We start from the raw sequence: 20,604 nt of genomic DNA, 5'->3' as shown, positions 1-20,604 counted from the left end.
CAGAAATATGAAAATTAATCCTGGCATATCTGGGAAGGAAGAAAACAGGAGCACAACGCGACAGAGAATGTGATGAAGATGTTTTCTGGACTGCCTAACAATGTGAACGTAGGTGTCCTATATCAGATCTGAGAGTGCTTAATGATACGACGGAGTGTCAAAGGTGAGAAAGTGTGTGATTTGACAGCATGAAGGTGAGACCATTTCTGTGGCTGTGCTGGAACTTGACAACACAACTCTCAGACAGGTATTGCATTTGGCACTTCATTACTAGCACAAAGTTTATAATTTTAAAATTGTTAACCAACACAGCCTTCTGGAACTCTTTGGCACCTTGTCAGAATTTTCATTGTGCAAACTAGATGAAAGGAATTCATCCACAACAATCTATTTCACCTTGGCTCTGATCCAGAAACTTTGACATGTCTTTAGCAGTAATTATTCAGCGAGATTCACAACTACATAAATCAAGTTCCTGACAGTTCATACAAATGAAATGATGATATACTTTAATGAGTTAACAAACCAAAGGATTTCAATTATACAATAGCCCAGCAATTGCCAATATAAATTACTGGAACTCAAAGGAAACACTGCACTACACTACATTAATCTCAACTCATTAAAGCCCGTTCAATATATTTACTTGTGTCAGTGGCTTAAGTGTTACTCAAATAAATAGTTATAATGATGACTTTAATATTTACATACCAACTCCTATCTACATCCTTTGAAGCCATTGCAATATTATGTCCAACTTGGAAACATTCTACAAAAGTAACATTAAGGTAGTTGTTTGTTTTATTGTGCACAACAATTAATTCGACTCATAAATTACAAGAAACCGTTGGCATACCAGTATTCATTTGAGACTTCAATAATTCCGCAAACCTCTCATTTGTTATTTCTGGGCACATTTATCCTACTATGAATCAATTCAAACTAGTTTGAATCAAAATAGTGTCCAAACTGCAACTACCTGGACTCTGCAGTCCAAAACATAGGCAGCACGAGTAACAGATTGAGTGAAAAGGAAATAGTTTATTCATTTGTAATGTTGGTTTAATGCTTCTGGAATTCATAATCATGATCAAACATACTTAATAGAAACTACGCCCACCCCCCCGCCCTCCCATCAGTGCAACATTCAGATGTGCGGTGAGGGTGCCATTGGACACTATATTGAAGAAGGTGTTGGTGCACGTAGAGCGTATGTCCAGAAGTTGGCAGTCCATGTCAATCAGAGTGCAATTTGACTGATTTGACACCTTGCTGCCATTTTGGAGCTCAACACTCCAGCCAACACTCTCTAAATCGCACATGACTGAACATATGTGCAATAGCAAGAAGGAGGCCCTGCCAACACTGTGTAATGGGATCATCAATGAATTTCAGGTCTATTGCTGATTGGTTGCTAATTCTATGCTTGTCCGTGTGTTTGGTGCTTTCCAGAGTTCTTTAAAGTTACTAAAGTTTGCAAGGAGTGGTGATGTAGATTCTCCACTTCAAGGCTTCTGCGCACACCAGGTGCTCCCCGACATCGGTGCAGAAGCAGGCATTCCCCTCGAAACAAAAGAGAGAACGAGCAGAGATGGCACACACCAGTGCGTGCTCCTCCGAGGACTCAGAAGTGCTCTCAGGAGGAGGTCAAATCTGCTCAGAGTGTTGAGGGAGCAATTCTCCTACCTGAATCTCAGAGGAGGAGCAACATGCAAAACACGAGCACTGCGAGAGGTTCCTCGCTGAAATCTGCCATTTGCTGCAACCTCAACTGCAGCCTCAGAGCAAGGCAAAAACTACATGTCCAGAGACTGTGAAAGTGGCAATAAACCTGTAAGTGGCTGTTCCCTTCCAGACTGGAGTTGGTGATATTTGCAACATCTCTCAGTTTATCATCCACTACTGCAGAGCCATCACAGAGGTTCTGCAAAACTCTGAGCAGGGTTGGCTCAGGTTCCTCCAAACCCCTTCTCATTCTGGCAGGACCCTCAATGCATTTCATTGCACGTCTCCGTCAAAGTGTTGCCAAAGTGCTCATCTGTGTCTCCTGCAGAAGAACACATTTGCAACCTTGCCCTGCGGGGAGTTGGCACCTACACACGTGCCCAGTAAGTCACCATGGTCAGGTCCCACTCTCAGTTATCCTTTAAATTAACATACAGTCGAGTTAGGAGCTGCAATTTAAAATTCTAGTAACAGTGCTTCTTTATCACCAACGCCTGCTTGCCCTATCATTGCTGCCTGGTCTAGTTTCAGTTTTTGAGTATCTGAAAGATTACGGTGACTGATGGGGGATGGGAGAGTGAGGGAGTAAGAGGTGCATTTTTACATTATCCTCAGATTCAAAATTAGAAGACACTGTGGGATTTGGGGCAGTGCAATTTGAGAAGAAAGATTAGATATGAGGGATATCTGCATCCTCCATCATTTCAGCCTCATTGCTGATCCTAGCCTCAGTAATAACTACTCCAAAAATGATGAGCATAAACTCTGCTCTGGGGGTAAGGTCATGCAGCTGTGTCTGTCCCCCAGCAGTTACAACCTGCTGCTCCATGTGTGCATCACCTTGCCCTCCAAGAGAGAGGGTGGGATGTAACAGTTCCGCCTTTATTTCAATGATCAATACACTGTTCCAATTCCAGTTCCTCTTTGTTCCTTTAAATTCAAACTTCCAGGAAACTTATTTTCATTCTCTAGTTTCCAGAACTAACTGACTTTAGTTCCTCTGGAGCTTGGTTTTGTGCCCATTACTTCATTATATGGCTTTTCTTCCAGCAAAGCTGTAAAAGATGTTCCCTCTCTCAATGCAAATCTTTTTCTGCTCTGGTTCAATTAAACTAAAAACACAACAAGGTAATTTCCCTAAAAGTGGTCCCTAGTTGCTAAGCAACATATCTCCAAGCTCTTACTTTACATGCCATAAGCTCTCTCAGCACAATGCAGCCACAGTTTAAACTGAAAGCAAAACCCCCATACATGCGAACACCTTTGTTTAACATGAATCTAACTATAGGTTTACCCTTCCTAACACACAGAAATGCTAAATTAAACTCACTAAAAACTATGCCTTATTTCTAACATTGAACAATACAAACATGGATTACTCACAACTGCTCTTGCTTCCTGACAGTGAGTGACAGGGGAGTATGGGTTTTTGTGCAGTGTGTGAGGTTGGTAGTGCAGTAGGTGGGAAATGGTCACTGACCTTGACCACTCGTGTGAGGTCATTGAAATTCTTGCAGCACTGTACTCATGACATTGACCTCGCTGTCTATCTGCTCCCACAGCATTCTGAACATGTGCCTCCCTGTGGATACAGCACAACCCACGCTTGTACTCTGCACCTTCTTGATAAAGGCTTGCAGTGCGTCATCTAAAATCCTTGGAACTGGCTCTCGCTCTCTCTACATTTTCCCTGTCTTCACACATCAGAATAACTTTCAGCTTCAGGACAGCATGGTTGCATGGTTAGCACTGCTGCCTCATGGCGCCGAGGACCCGGGTTCGATCCCGGCCCCCGGTAACTGTCCGTGTGGAGTTTACACATTCTCCCCATGACTGTGTGGGTCTCACCCCCACAACCCAAAAAGATGTGCAGGGTAGGTGAATTGGCCACGCTAAATTGCCCCTTAATTGGAAAAAAAGAATTGGGTACCCTAAATTAATTTTTAAAAATAATAACTTTCAGCATACCTTTCCTTTAAGAGGGGCAGGCTGGCTTTAATTATTGCAGGCTAACTTTAACGGCTGCCAGCATCTCATGATTTTTGTCCCCCCTGTGGAGGTTTGCAGCCACTCACACAATGCGCTTGTTGCTGACTGTACACCGCAATCATTTTAATTAGCAGGCAGCACGAAGTTGGCATTCTGCTTGTATTAAAAGCAAAAGGTGGCACAGTGGCACAGGGACCTGGATTCAATTCCGGCCTTAGGTGACTACCTGTGTGGTGTTTCCAGTTTCACCCAATGTCTGTGTGGGTTTCCTCCGGGTGCTCAGGTTACCTTCCACAGTCAAAAGCTGTGTAAGTTAGATAGGGTTATGGTCATAGGGTGGGTGAGTGGACCTAAGTAGGATCCATTTTTAGAGGGTTGGTGCAGACATGATGGGCCGAATGACCTCCTTTTGCACTGTAGGAATTATTATTATTTTTTTTTAATGTTTTTATTCTCCATTTTCACATTTTCCTTCAAAATTTACACCCCACCCACAAACAGTAAACGGTAACAAATAGAAAATCAATCCCCTTAACAATAACAACGATCCCATCCTCCCACCACCCCAAACAACAGCCCACCTGTCAATATATGCATCCATTAAAACAAACCCTCCCACGGTGGAAACAAAAAACAAAGGAGAAAAAGAAAAAAGGAGTCCGGTAACACCCGTAGAGTCCACTCCCCCCCCCCCCCCCCCCCCTCCTCACCCCACATTCAACACCGTCCAACCTCTGAAAGAGTGCCGTACATGATACCCAAGAGTTGTGAACCCCCCCGTCCCCAACTCCTCCCGTCCACTGAGTCTTGTAAAACTCCTCCCCCCAACCTCGGTTCCTTCCCTCCAACTTTCCACCCTGGCTAGACCCCTCGGACCCTGTTCTGCCAGGCTCCAATGGCCGCAGCCCCTCCCCCCACCTCACTCCCGTTCACTGACCGGCTTAAATCGTCCAGCGTGGAGGCCCCCGCCCGGGTCCCTTTCCCCCTTTCCCGGCCCTAGGAAAGCTCAGAAATCCCCTGTTAGCACACAAACCCCACATCTATCCACCTACACCCCAAAGAGCCCTCACTTCGAGTGAAAGTCCCATCACTTCCCTTGTCCAAATATATACAACATTGGCTCCTTTGGCCCATGCACCCGCACGCAGTCATACACGCAGAAAATACAGTCATGTGGTTACATCGGCACATGACCGTTTCTCAATTTCTCAGTTCTGCCACAGTCCTTCTGTCTTCACAAACTTCTCCGCTGCTTCCACCATACCAAAATAAAAGTCCTTGAGCTTGTAAGTCACCCTCAGCTTCGCTAGATATACAATGCCGCACTGCACCTTGCTAATGTACAGTGCCCTCTTCAACCGGTTGAAAGCAGCCCGCCTCCTCGTCAGCTCCACCATAAAGTCCTGGTATACACGTATACCAGCTCCAGCCCACTGCACCAGCCGCTTCTGCTTAGCCCAGGCAGGGCCTTCTCCTTTACACTGTACCTACGGAAGCACAGAGTCACTATCCTTGGCGGCTCACTCGCCTTTGGTACAGGCCTCCACGACTGATGAGCCCTATCCAGTTCATATCGGGAGGAATCATCCCCCTCCCCCAATAGTTTCGCCAGCATCGGGGCAAAATACTCAGTCGGCCTCAGTCCTTCAACTCCTTCGGGCAGCCCCACAATCCTCAAATTCTGTCGCCTGGATCTGTTTTCCGGGTCTTCCATTTTTCCTTGCAGATCCTTGTTAATCTCCATCACCTTCCGCATCTCCTTCCCCATCAAGGTAAATTGATCACCGTGCTGCAATAATGTCTCCTCCACTTCCTTCAGCGCCTCCCCTTGCTTCCGCACCTCCGCCACTGCGCTCGCCACGCCGTAGTCACCGGGGAAATCGCCTCCTCCACCAGCAAACTCAAAACCTCCCTCATCTCCTTCCTCATTGTCTCCATGTATTTTGTAAACTGCCTTTCGAATTCCTCAGCCATCACCTTAGTTATTTCTTCAGCCGTAAGCAATGCGGCCTCCCCTGGTGCTCCAGCCTCCGTTTTCCTTGGTGACCCCACGGTGACCTTTCTACTCCCTGACGGACTTTCAGCTGTTTTCTCAGCCGTTTCTTTACTGGTCCTCGACATATCCCTTCCCTGTGCTTTCTCCTGACCTTCACCGCCTTCGCTGCCCCTAGGACCGGGCGTCAATCCCCGACTATGCCGTTCCCGAACGGAAGCCCTCCAACGCGGGGCTGCCTCCCGCCCGCCGTCACCGGAAGTTTCCCCTGCACTGTAGGAATTCTATGGTTCAAAAGGTTTCATTAATCCTGCATTACCACCGCCATGCCCATTTGCCGAGGCTAGCACACATAGCTCCCAAGCCCAGCTCCCACCACCCGTCATCCCTTCCCATTATTCACTTGCAGTAAACTCAACTTTGGTCTTCTCAGGGATAGTCCAGACTTTAGCGTAGCAGCATTTAAACTTCAATTTAATAAATCACTTACCCGATGCTGGAGTTCCTATTAATCATAGAATCCCAACAGTGCAGACAGAGGCCATTCGGCCCCTTGAGCCTGCACCGACCCTTTGAAAAAGCAACCTACCAGGGCCCAATCCCCCGCCCAATCTGCCTCACCCCACCTAGGAGCAAGTTAGCATAGCCAATCCACCTAACCTGCACATGATAATTTATAATTAGCAAAATAATTATAACTGCTTACCTCGTACAGTGCGTTCACTGGGTCCAAAGAACAGTGGAAGTAGCAGCAAATACAACAGGTAGATCAGAGACAAGGCATTATATCGAAACAGACAGGCTGTGAAGAGACAATTAATACAGATGTTAGATCTCAGATGATTACAGAGTTAGATCTTAGACAAATAATTTAACCTGTCACTTTTGCATGTCACCCAATCTAATAGGCTTTACAAATAAAATATGGTTCATGACAATGTTAAATTATTGTCCCTGAATACAGTAGTCATAATACTGAAGGTTTACAGACACTGAAGGCAGCAGTTTGATTTCACCATATTGCTGTCCAGCACTGTTTCTGACCTACAAAGTTATCACAAATAATAATTTACTAAGGTCAACTATTTTGGCTCCTCTAGTCAGCAATCAAAACAAGACTCAGATGTCTCGGTCTTCTTATTTCATTTCCTTCAGTATCTGCCTTGCATCAAGGCTTTTATAGGCTTTGATGTAATTTAGTAACTTCACACACAAATTAGCCATCCTCAGTAATGATTACACTGGAAACAACTCCTTCCTAATACAAAACAGTCATGGAGCAACAAGATACAAGGTTAATCGTGCAATATTGCTGGACATCACAGTAAACTAGCTCATTTGAGGAGTTCAATTTTATATTCTTGCTCTGGTGCAGAACATAGAACATTACAGCGCAGTACAGGCCCTTCGGCCCACGATGTTGCACCGTCCTGTGAAACCCTTCTAAAGTCCCTCTACACTATTCCCTTATCGTCCATATGCCTATCCAATGACCATTTGAATGCGTTTAGTGTTGGCGAGTCCACTACTGTTGCAGGCAGCGCATTCCACGCCCTTACTACTCTCTGAGTAAAGAACCTACCTCTGACATCTGTCCTATATCTATCTCCCCTCAATTTAAAGCTATGTCCCCTCGTGCTGAACATCGCCATCCGAGGAAAAAGGCTCTCGATGTCCACTATATGTAATCCTCTGATCATCTTGTATGCCTCAATTAAGTCACCTCTTAACCTTCTTCTCTCTAACGAAAACAGCCTCAAGTCCTTCAGCCTTTCCTCATATGATCTTCCCTCCATACCAGGCAACATTCTTGTAAATCTCCTCTGTACCCTTTCCAATGCTTCCACATCCTTCCTATAATGTGTTCAAAAGTAGCAGCCTGTTAGAGGAATGTGGGAAAGAAGATACTCTTGGTTATCTTACATTTCTTTTTCTGAGTCTACTTATCGAAGAAAAAAATTAATGCACATAACCGAAGAACCAGGATGAATCAGACTTTTACATCCAGGTTTTGAGAGAGCTCGTTTTTCCAAAATCAAATTAAAATTCTCAAACAGCCACGATTGGAATTGAATTCATCTTCTCTGGATTATTTGTTCAGGTACTTGCGTTACCAACCCCATAACACAATTACTGTGTCACCGTACCAATGTAAAAGAATGATACAAATCTTCTTTCAAAAGCTTGTACACAAAAGTTAACCTTTTAATTGTTTGATAAGGCCACCAGAAATACCAAAATAATTTTCCCATGATGCCAAGGTACTTTGACTGGTCCAAGTTGCAGAGGAAAATCAAAGCCTAAAAACTTTTAAACGGAATTAGTTTATAAACAGTTAGCAACTTGCATTCATATAGCGCCGTCAATATTGCAAAATGTTCCAAGGAACTTTAACAAAATTTGACATGAACAAGAACTTTTATTGACATAGTGCATTTAATGCAATGAAATGTCTCAAAACACTTCACAGAAACATTATGGGCGTGATCTTCCAGCTGTTCATGCCATCGGGATCTTGTGGTCCTGCCAATGGTGCACCCTTCCCTCAGGTTTCCCAGCAGTGTGGGATGGGATCAATGGGAAATCCCATTGACAGCAGCAGGACCAGGAGATCCTGTCTCCATGAAACATGCCACGGGAAGGCCAGGGAATCTTGCCCTATAAAACCCAATATGATATCAGGCCACATAAATAGATCTTAGATCAGATGTCCAAAAGTTTAGTCAAAGAGATAGGTTTCAAGGTATGTCATAAAGGAGGACCATAAGATGTATGAGCAGAATTAGGCCATTTGGCCCATCAAGTCTGCTCCACTATTGACTGAGATCATGATTGATCTAATACAGTGGTTCTCAACCGGGGTCCACATGGACCCTGGGGGTCCATATAACATTACTGGGGGTCCACACAAAAAAATGCCGAATTGGTCCACGGTGATATTTTAGTGGTCCACAGAGCAATTCTACTTCAGAACAATTGTTGTTACTGAGAATCAAGTAGAAGAAAAAAATGTTTGTTTTCCTGATGGATATTCACCATTCTCTCTCTCTCTCTCTCTCTCTCGCACTGACAAAGGTCAAAGAGAGATTATAATCTATCTAATTTACCTTGAGGGCTGAAGGGGCTCTGAACCAAAAAGGTGCATTTGCTGTGTTTATTTTTGTGGTACTGTATTCTGAGAAAAAAAATCCATACCGGTTGATGACAAATGGGTTTATTGTGCTTTAATGACAGTTGTTGTTGAAGATTGCCCAGGCTATTGTCCCCTAGGACAATATTAGAATAAGTTTGGCAACGTACGAAAATACCGCTAATCCGTTTCCAACCCCCACGGTAAGGTAGATGGACTTTAGGATTAGTTTACCACGCATATACACTTTTCTTTCTGTGGAATGGCTATGGGGGTCCACAAAAAAAAGCTAAGAGGAAAAGGGGTCCATGGGTTAAAAAAGGTTGAGAACTCCTGATCTAATATGATAAACCTCAACTCGATAAACCTCAACTCCATTTTCCTGCCTTATCCCCATAACCCCCGATTCCCTTACAGATTAAAAATCTGTAAGCTTTGAACATGCTGAATGACCCAACCTCTACAGCCCTCTGTGGTGACGAATTCCCCTCAGATTCACTCCCCTCAGAGAAGAAATACCTCCTCTTCTCGGTGTCAAATGGGTGAGGCTTTACTCTGAGATTATGTCCTCTATTCATAGTCCCTTGAGAATCCAATATGTCTCAAAAAGGTGGCCTCTCATTCTTCTAAACTCCAATGAGTTCAGGCCAGGAAAGTGAGATCCGGGTGTGTATGATAGCATATTCCAGAGGTAGCAGCACAGACCAGTCAAAACTGGGGGTGCATAAGAATTTGAGGAGTTCAGTTACTCAAGAGAGTTGTGAGGCTGATGGAGGAGATTACAGAGAATGAGAGGGGTGAGGAATGGATCTTATGAAAACAGTTTAGTGAGAGTTTTAACTGGGAACCAATGTAGGTCAACAAGCACAGGGGTGGGAGGGGATGGGATTGGGGAACAGGAATCATTGCCAGATAAGACACAGAGAGCCGAGTATTGGATGACTTAAGTTTATTGAAGGAAGAATGTGCCAAGGATGCATTGGAAGAGTCACGTCTAGAGGAACAAAGGCATAAATGGGGGTGACGGGGCAAAGCCAGGCCGTGTTGCTGAGATGGATGCAGTTTGCATGGTGGCAGAGTGGATACAGAGCCAGACAGTCATCACAGGATTAACAAGGGCACCAAGGAACAGGAGCACAGTCCTGCAAAACATCTATGAAACAATGTGAAACACCCAACAGTGTTAGTTAGAGTTTAAAGGAAGGCTTCGATTGCTGTATGGGAAGAAGGTGCAAGGTATTTACACTTGGAGCTAATGACATCAGTCTCTGAGTTTACAGTGTGTAGACTCAGTCTCAGAAAGGTGTGGTAAACAGTCATACTGCAAACTCTCCATTTACTTCTAAGACGAAAGAGGGTTGGGGCCAAGAAAAAAACACAAATAATTATTTTGACCTGGATGCAATGTTAAGGTGTTGAATGTAGCCATGGGGAAGAGAGCAGATGAAGATCAGGTTAGAGACTTCCCTATAAACCAATGAATATCACAGGCAGACAGCAATTATTGTGTGGTATGCAGAGGGAGGAGACTGCTTGGCTTTACGAGCCACCACAGCCAGACACAGCTGGGCATAGTCTCCACTCGAATAGACACAGTCACCTAAGCTTCCAAGAGATTAGTCCCTGTGAAGCCAGGGGAAAAGAATCACTGGGGCAGGTTTTACTGACGGTAGTGGATTTAGGAAACTCTCCAAAAACTAAGGGAAGCACCTGAAGGCGGTTACCTACTGGAAGCCAAGAACAACTGTGGACCCGTTGCGAGAAGGGCTCTGATTCCCTGGAGACTGCAGTGTGTGATAAATATAAAAGGCAAATGTACCTTTCTGTGGCTTAAAGTTGCCTCCATAAAAGTGTTTTTGGCACAGTAAAATATCTTAAAATGTGAAATCCTGTTGCATCATCCTTTTCCAGTGTTATTTGAAACTTTGAATTTCTTTTTAAACATCATCGCTGTCTATCTATAGGCGATCGAAACAAACTGCATTCACAATGAATGACCTCATCCAGCATCGTACCTGATACATTCAGAAATTAATCTGTGTGTTGCTATGGAAACAGAGTATTTGTGTTGTTTTTGAAGTAACGTTTTCAGTAGTTTAGGGATCGTTTCAATCCAACATCACAAACTATTCCAAAACTGAGAACACCAGGTAATCTGGTCATGTCTGGCAAAAGCTGCTCTTCGCCAAGTTGCAACAGTAGCAACAGTACAGATAATCGTACCCAAGTCGTTCTGCCACTGATCTTCTATCCCTTACCTAAAGTAGTATGGGCGGCACGGTAGCACAGTGGCTAGCACTGTTGTTTCACAGCGCCAGGGTGCCAGGTTCGATTCCCGCTTGGGTCACTGTGTGCAGACCCTGCACATTCTCCCCATGTCAGCGTGGGTTTCCTCCAGGTGCTCCGGTTTCCTCCCACAAGTCCCGAAAGATGTGCTAGTTAGGTGAATTGGACATTCTGAATCCTCCCTCTGTGTATCTGAACAGGCGCCGGAATATGGCGACTAGGGGCTTTTCACAGTGACCTCATTGCAGTGTTAATGTAAGTGTACTTGTGACTAAAGTTTTTTTTTACCTCACATTTATTTTTTTGAGCAGTCCTGATGACATCTGAAATGTTGGGAGAAAATAGCAAGCTCTAACTCGCATTTTTATAGCATAATTTGTTTATAGATCAAAGTATGATAGCACCAAGCTTCTTACAATGAAACAATACATTTCTCGAGTAAGATTTGCGACTGGGGTATAAAGTTCCATCAAATGTCACTCATTATGTATGACATTTACTGACTTTGGTTTTAAAATGTCACCACACGGATGTGGCACTGAGACAAGGCAGTCCAGGTTCAACCAAAACATTACAGAGATGATGCAATTAACTGCAGAACCCCAGCCCAAAAAGTGGAATAGAATTTATTATGGCTATAACTCCTTGTTGCAATATCCAGTAGGCCCTCGCTAGCTTGTAAATATCAAGCAAGGAAAGATATGACTTGGATTTGAAGCCTCGGCCGCTGAATAGTCGGTCTAGATTCTCGCATGAAAAATTATGAGATGACAGATCATGAAGGTTTATTGTAGGCAACATTGATCAAGTGGAATATAACCAGAAAATGCTGGAAAAACTCAGCGGGTCTGACAGCATCTGTGGAGAGAGAAATGAAGTTAACGTATCCTGTCCGTATGCCTCTATTTCAGAGCTGCTAATCAAATAGAAATTTTAATGGAAATCCTCCTAACTGAGATCTTTGGAAGGGGAGGAGGTGGAGGATACACAGATGTTTATTAGACAACATGAGTTCTATGAGAAGCGTACTTACCTATTGATACCCATGTCTGTATATGGAAGAGTACATCATTTGTTGTCATCAGATAAACCATAAGTACTCTCTTCCAAACTATTCAGTTTTACTGTACAAATCAGGGGCCCCGAGCAACGGAGCTGTGTCCCTGAGGGTCATCCCATTCTCACGTCAAGGGCATTAACTGTGGTAGACTAGGTCCAATTCAGGATCTATACCTTCTGCTGAATAATTCCACAACTTATGTTAGGAACCCCACAGATGTTACATGAAAGGTGTTACAACCCCCTTGGGGGCTCTATACAATTCCCCCCTTTCACGTCAGAGTATGAACTCCCCCGTTAATTAGGGGAGGGTTTCCCCTTAACAAGGGGGTGCAGGTCAGGGAGCGTGGCCCTTCAGGGAGAGGAGTTGTAGCTTTGTGATTTTGTCTATACCGTAATAAACCTTTTATCATTCCTATCCTACCGTGCATTCTCGCATCTCTTCCATTGGATTCTACACAAGGGTATCCCAAAACCCAGAGGGTAACTTGGAACACGGACTCTTAATTGTTTATTTTGTAATTTAGTATAACGCAATGAAAGATATGCAAACTGGCGTGGAAAGCTCCAGGTCCTGTCTTAACATTGAAATAAAAGAATGTTTATTAAATTGTAAAACACAAGAAAGGCCACAATACAGAACAAAACTCACAATTAACTACAATAATTGTAGCAATTATTGTAGTTGTAGTTAATTGTGAGTTTTGTTCTGTATTGTGGCCTTTCTTGTGTGTATACTTGAATCAACCCTGTTCCAAATCTATCTACTTTCCTAAACTCTGAGAGTGTCCTTTTCCCAAAGCAACATCCCATCAGTTTGAACACCATGAGCCAAATCCAGAAAATAATTACCACACACAACCAGTATCTTTATTTTGCAAAACTCTTCTTCTGGTTCAGCATAGAACCCAAGGTTTTAAACAACAGCTTTCAGTACAGAAGTGGGAACTCAGTTTCCAGTTGGGCGTGGCTCAGATTACAATTGCTCGTGAGCTGTTTTCCTGCAGTACAAGACTAACCCTGCCACTGATATACCAGTTATCCCTTTTGATCTTATCCTAGTTTGAAGAACTAGTCTTGGAAGTTGTGCTTTTAGCGTGTAATTGTGACATACATTCTTATCTCTCCGTTTGAACTCCTGCCCTCTGTGCTCTATTGTTCTCCACTTCATGCAAGTAAACATCTGTTCACACTATTGCCAGGCAAATCAGCATCTCAAAAACCCTGATCAGTTCCCTTTTATCCAATTATTTAATCCCTATTTTATCAAAACCTCTTGATGCTTATCAGTGATAAAACTATTTGTAGAGAGATATTTGTAGGATTACTGCTGACCCCGAGTTCCTGATACATCAAGACCACTGATTAGAGATATTCTTGAGATTGTTGGGGTGGGGGGGATAAATCTTTATGTGTTGACCATCTCCTGCTGTACCATGAATTTCGATTCAAGTGGCATTGTGAGTCAAGGATGGGATATGCAAAACCAACACCATCCTAATACTTCCCAGCCCAGTCATCGAAGCCATGCACAACCTGTGTAACCCACATGCTGAATGACCTCTGCCACATTAATGATGAAGTTTTGCCATTTTGTGCCCCAAACCCGAGGATTTTTCATCCTGCATTAGGACCAACTGAGTGGTTGATTAAGATGGCCAATTATGCGCAAACTATGTTTTCACGCCTCCCAAAGAAACAGTTTCACACACCCAAAAACACTTCAGATTTCTCACACACTGAAAGCAACAGTTTTACAGGTAAGTTAACAGAAGCGTCTAATTGGAACAGGCACCTGAACTTGGAACATCAATGCAGAAGCCTCAAAATTCTGAAGACACTTTTTAAACGCATCTTATCCAGAGTTTTAGTGGTTATCAGCTATTTTTGTGGCTTTCAATATTTCTACATAATTCGATGTGTTTTAATAAGAAAACTGGCAGAGAAGAAAAAACACAAACCCCAGAATTAAAGGGTCTTTCATATCGACGGGGAAGATGGAAAATTCCCCTCTGCCCTTTTGGCTGCAGCAGACAGGCTGTCAAGAATGACAAAATGAATCAGGAAACACAACGTCCAAAGTGCACAGGCTTTTTTTTTCTTGTCATGGAAAATATGAGTGAATAATAAGACCTGACTTTGTTAGGTTCACACTTTCCTCTATCCCACTCTCCAACCAAAATTAATTCCACCCACATGTTTTGTCCACTTCCAATTCAGGTGAATTTCCAAGAAGTCAACTGCTCCCTGGAAATCTTTAATTACCCAGTGCATCAGTTGCTGATTCTGCCAAAAAAATAGTAAAAGTTGTTTTTGTTATAAAAAGTTGCAACTTCAACATTGAAAAGGCTCCTGGACACAACAGCACTTCATAAGGCACAGTGTTTACGGGTAAAGCTCATTCAATCCAATTGAAAACTGGGAAACGGTTACCAATCCGTTATAAACAGAGTAGGAGAAGGAGAATATTGTCTCAGTTTTCGAATACTGCCCATGTAAATCAGACGTTAGTCAAACCAGTCGCTACAAAGGGCCTTCCAGTTGTAGAAAAATAACGAAACATTGAAAATTACAGATAAACAAACCTCATTGAATAAATAAGAAGTTAAAATCCCAAGTATATTGCCAATCAGAAAACTATGAGCTACAGCAGACATTCAATTCCCAACACCTCAGTCATTACAAAACCTCCAAATTTGTCACTACCTACCTAATGGGGGCAGAGTAGGTTTGGGCCAGACACAATTTTATATTGTGTTCGATTATTACTCTGCAATCAACAGGATCACACAATGGGGCAGAGTCTATATAATGACCCGAATCCCCGTTAAACCTGCTCCTGGGCCTAGCCAAACTCGCCATCAACAGGTCCAGGCAGCGAGCGATTGAGGGGGCTGTCCAACCCGAAGGTCTGCCCCTCTTCCGTGGCTACATTGGTAAACCAGGTGTCCCTGGAGAGGGAGCATGCGGTGTCCACCGGCACTGTTGAGGCCTGCGGTGCCCAATGCTGGGTGCATTACTGACTCCGTTAATCACATTTCGGTTTGATGTTTAAAGTCTCATTTGTGATTTGTTTTATGTATAAGGCAGCTTCGCTTTAATTTGTCCCTCAGTTCATTTGACTTAGTTACTAGGTTATTTATGTTAATCAAACTAGTTGAGTGTACTTAAAATTAAGGTATAAAAGTTCACTTACTCATTCACTCACACGTCAGACATACATATTTCTACAATCTCACCTCGTTTTAGGTGACTTACATTAATGGTCAGCGGCAACTGCTCAAATACAGACCAAGAAACCTGCTGCAATGTAATTCCCACACACATTTTAGTTTGTTCAATTCAAGATAGGAACCAAAGTCATCTTTGTTAATCACTTCTCCCCTACCCGGCGGGGCGGGGGGTCCTGGCGTAGCGGAGTGGCACCAACCACTCGGCATTGGGCCTCCCCAAAGGTGCGGAATTCTCCGCACCTTTGGGGGCTAGGCCCACACTGGAGTGGTTGGCGCCACGCTGACTGGCGCCAAATCCGGCGCCAACGGCCTTTGACACCCGCCGCCCGGCGTCGGGGCTGGCCGAAAGGCCTTCGCCGGTTCGCGCATGTGCCGGTGCGTCAGCTGCCGCTGATGTCACCATCGCCGCATGCGCGGTAGGGGGTTCTCTTCCGCCTCTGCCATGGTGGAGGCCGTGGCGGCGGCGGAAGAAAAAGAGTGCCCCCATGGCACTTGCCTGCCCGCCGATCAGTGGGCCCCGATCACGGGCCTGCCCACCGTGGGGGCACCACCCAGAGTCCGATCACCCCGCGCTCCCCCCAAGACCCCGGGGGCTCGCTCGCACCGCCAATACCGCCGCCACCAGAGGTGGTTGAAACCGCGGCGGCGGGAGAGGCCTCTCAGCGGCAGGACTTTGGCCTATCGCGGGCCGGGAATCGCCGCATGGGGCTCGCCGATCGGCGCAGAGGGCACGCCGATCACTTCTCCAGCATCTTTAGAGTTTATGGCCGGGATTCTCCCCTACCCGGCGGGGCGGGGGGTCCCAGCGTAGCGGAGTGGCGCCAACCACTCCGGCGTCGGGCCTCCCCAAAGGCGCGATTCCCGCCCCCGCCGATTCCCGGGTGGCGGAGAATTCCGGCCACGGCAGGGGTGGGATTTTTGCCGGTCCCGGGCGATTCTCCGACCCTGCGGGGGGTCGGAGAATTTTGCCCCATATTATTCATTTTAGTACAAAAAATAGACAAGATGCAGTGCTCTGGATCTGCAACGGGTTTCTCAAGAATGAAATGCTGGCAAGAAAAGGTCCAATAGAACAGAGATTCAATTTTAATCAATTATGCTGAATTTAAATCCATTTATTCACACCATTAATTTTGAGTCTGAATGGCTGCAGTGAGAAAACTACAGTAAATCCAGGAAATTTGCGATCATCTTATGGTATCATTTCCTGGAAGGTATGTGCTTTAAAACAAAGCCAGTACGGTAGATTGGCCATTAGAATGGTTTGCTTTGATTTGATTGATTGTCACATGTACCGAAGTACAGTGAAAAGTATTTCTTTGCAGCCAAGGGAGCATACACAGTATGTACATAGTAGACAGAAAAAAGAATAATCGACCGAGTACATTGACAAATGGTACATCGACAAACAGTGATTGGTAGCAGTACGGAACAAGGGGCCGAACAAACCAATGGAACTCCTAACCTGTATACTCCGACCCAAATCAGATGCACTACGAAAAGTATGGGGCCTCTATGAAATGAAATGAAATGAAATGAAAATCGCTTATTGTCACGAGTAGGCTTCAATGAAGTTACTGTGAAAAGCCCCTAGTCGCCACATTCCGGCGCCTGTTCGGGGAGGCTGGTACGGGAATTGAACCGTGCTGCTGGCCTGCCTTGGTCGGCTTTAAAAGCCAGCGATTTAGCCCAGTGAGCTAAACCAACCCCTTTTAAGCAAATTTTATATCTGTGAGCTGTAGCTTCATGGAACATACAGTGCAGAAGGAGGCCATTCGGCCCATTGAGTCTGCACCGACCCACATTAAGCCTTCACTTCCACCCTATGCCCGTAACCCAATAACCGCTCCCAACCTTTCTGGACTCTACGGGCAATTTAGCATGGCCAATCCACCTAACCTGCACGTCCTATCTCGTCTGGCTTGCTGCTACAAAGTTTTCCATAAGCTCTGTAACACTGCCTTTAGCGTGCTGTACGGTAGGGTGTGTACCATGTTTTCATGGCTTTATCCTCTTTTCCCCATCCTCTCAATGTCCTTTCAACGTGTCCTCCTGTATTTTGCTGTATTAACATACAGAGAAATATTCATGCCTATTGTGGCAACTAGGGGCTTTTCACAGTAACTTCATTGCAGTGTTTATGTAAGCCTACTTGTGACAATAACGATTATTTAAAAAAACAAGTTTGGGGGATTTCTTGCGATATTTGTAAAAATGGAAGAACTCTAATGAAATATAAATATTTTAATGATCAACTCATGTCCTTTTGGCGATCTGAGTGAGAATTGTTGGAATAAAATCATTCCCTTTTGTGGAGTACAGATAGGCTGCTTTACAAAAGGTTGGGGGAAAAGACAAGATCATATTGCAATTGTGACAACATTTCCAGTAGCTGCTCCTTCTGAAAATGTGCTTTTTGCTAATCAAAATGTTATAAAAATAAATCACAGAAAACTCAGGTAGCGTGTTCCAAAAAGGCACTAATCTAATAGTTTTGGTTTGCTAATGCTTACAAATTGTTTGTCGGGTATATAATATACACAGAGAGCTGAAATTCAGCAGGAGCTTGACCCACTACTATTTCTCATGTGAGGATTCATGAGTGTAACTAACCCATCAGGATTTTGAGGCAATGGAACGGAGAGATGTTGAAGCAATAGCAAATTTTATATCTATGAGCTGTAGCTTCAGTCTTATGGACCAATGCAACCCTTGAAAAATGTCAATTAGCAATTTGCACAAGTATCTTGGAGGATCTGTTTGTAATGATCGGAATATTTATTAAGACAACTGTGACCAGCAGGGACTTGGAGGCAGGCAAGAGTTGGAGAAACAAGTACACTTTGCAGTAGACAAAGAAAGCAGCAAAGCAAACAGAGTCTACTTATATTATTTATTTGAAAAGAGCATCTATAATATCTCTCTGCAGCAAAACGAACTCGGCATGATTTGAAGCTACAGTAAATGTTTCCAATGAAAACCAGGTGATTTCTCCAGATAAACACAGTGAGTGGCGGATAGTTGTGTTCAATTGTGGCCTGGATTTTCACAACAACACAGGGGCTCTCCAATGTGGAGCAAATCGTGGAAATAGCCGAGCATTTCTAAGACCTGCCCCGAACTCGATATTTCACATTTGTGCAATGGTGGGACTGTGGTCGGGCCAGGGTTTACACATGCCTGAATTGGGGAGGCAGCGGGCCATTTATTTCATTGGCTGCCTCCACTGAAGTGTGAATTTGGAAAAACAGTGTGTGCTAATAGAACAGGCAGGAGTAGGTCTAAACTTGGTGGATGTGTTTGGATAGACTTTGGAGAGATACCTTACCCCTTTTGATCGGTTCCCGGGATACCTTTGGGAGAGGTAATACACCCTTTGGCATTGGTAAAAGGGGACATGATTGTGCAACATCTCGAAGAACCCATGCAGTACAGAAGGAGGCCATTCAGACCATCAATTCTACACCAACCGTCTTAAAGAGCACCCACCTAGTCACAAAGCTCACACTATCCCTATAACCGCACCTCGGGCCAATTTAACATGGCCAATCCACCTAATCTGCACATCTTTGAACTGTGGAAGGAAACCGGAGCACCCGGGGGAAACCAGCGCTTCATGGGGAGGAAGTGCAATCTCCACACAGTCACCTGAGGTTGGAATCAAACCCAGCTCCCTGGCAATGTGAGGCAGTAGTGCTGCCTCATCGGAATCTGCAAGGGATATAGCAATCTAGTCTGCACATTAATCTAATATATATAACAATCTAGTCTGCACATTAACCTAATATATAGCAATCCTACCCAGCCTTGAGGCCGTTAGGGAAGACCTACAAATGAAATCCCACCTAATATAAGCAATCAACAGAGGGAAATTATTTAAAAGAGGAGTTAATTGCAACCCCCAGATACTTGAACCCCAATGGGGACAACCTTAAAAGAAAATTGGCAAGGGGGGGGGAGGGGGGGGGGGGGGGGGTTTGCCTCTCAGCTCTCCCACTGGCATTGCCTCCACCTTTAAATGGTGGCGGCGTGGTTAGCACTGCTTCCTCACAGCACCAGGGTCCCGGGTTCAATTCTGGCCTCGGGTGACTGTGTGGAGTTTGCACTTTCTCCTCATGCCTGTGTGGGTTTCCTCTGGGTGCTCCAGTTTCTTCCCACAGTCTAAAGAGGTGCAGGTTAGGTGGATTGCCATGCTAAATTGCCTCTTTGTGCACAAAACAAGATTAGGTGGGGTTACTGAGGTATTATTTTACCCAAGCTCAGAAGCCAAATGCACAATCCAAAGGTCTTTTGAATTGGAAGGGACACAAGTTAGCGGACAGTGTACCCAAAGCAAGTGCAAGCAAAGCACTTCAGTGCCCCTCTTGAACTCAGCTCAATTAATTACTTGTCCTTGATTCCTCACAATATAATCTAAACAAGTATTCTAGGTATCTGTGGCAACTAATGCACCTCCAGATTCCCCTAAGCCTTTCCACCATCTACAGGGCACAAGTCAGGAATGTGATGGAGTACCCTCCACTTGCCTGAATGAGTACAGCTCCAATGACACTCAAGAAGGTTGACACCATTCAGGACAAAGCAGGGCAGCAGACACAAAGGGACCATCACCTACAGGTTCCCCTCCAAATTACACGCCATACAGAAGCTGTTCTTTCATTGCAGTTGGGTCACTACAACATGCAGATTTTGCGGTTCAAGGTGGCAACTCACCATCCTCTTCAAGTGCATTTATGGATGGGCAAAATGTTGGCTGTTCCAGCAATGCCCTTATCCCATGAATGATTTAAAATAAAGTTACATTAAGCAAGGTGGAATGTTAACCTAAATTTATATATTTGTACATCTCGTCCAAGATCAAATGTTGTTGGAAATGTTTCAAACTAATTTTAATGAAATTGTGATGCCTGACTGCATTTCTCAATGGTCTTGAAGATTCTGTGAGTCACTATCTACTACTACGTTTCACTTTCTGATCAAAGAGAATTTAGGTCAAATTTTATTTTTGATACCTTTCTACAGACTTTTAAGTTATCCCCTGCAAAAGCAAAATTCTTTCCAGTATGTCAGTGGGAAGAACGGTAGCACAGTGGTTAGCACTGTGGCTTCAAAGCGCCAGGTTCGATTCCCCTGGGTCACCCTCTGTGCGGAGTTTATACGTTCTCCCCGTGTTTGCGTGGGTTTCCTCC

General features: G+C 44.4%; 1 protein-coding gene across 4 annotated transcripts in view; it reads right to left on the bottom strand.

Annotated features, from left to right (window-relative positions):
- piezo1 (piezo-type mechanosensitive ion channel component 1) overlaps window positions 1–20,604 on the bottom strand; it is a 359,497-nt gene that overhangs the window by 253,366 nt on the left and 85,527 nt on the right. For all 4 annotated transcript variants that reach the window (XM_038806434.1, XM_038806438.1, XM_038806437.1 and 1 more), the window contains exon 2: window positions 6,414–6,509. In XM_038806434.1, coding sequence (XP_038662362.1) covers window positions 6,414–6,509 — 96 coding nt within the window. The remainder of the gene's footprint in view (window positions 1–6,413; window positions 6,510–20,604) is intronic.

This window comes from Scyliorhinus canicula, chromosome 9 (genome assembly GCF_902713615.1).
Source record: "Scyliorhinus canicula chromosome 9, sScyCan1.1, whole genome shotgun sequence".
Classification (NCBI taxonomy): domain Eukaryota; kingdom Metazoa; phylum Chordata; class Chondrichthyes; order Carcharhiniformes; family Scyliorhinidae; genus Scyliorhinus; species Scyliorhinus canicula.
Note: the sequence above shows the minus strand (reverse complement) of the source record. Positions and strands in the feature narration are given on the sequence as shown.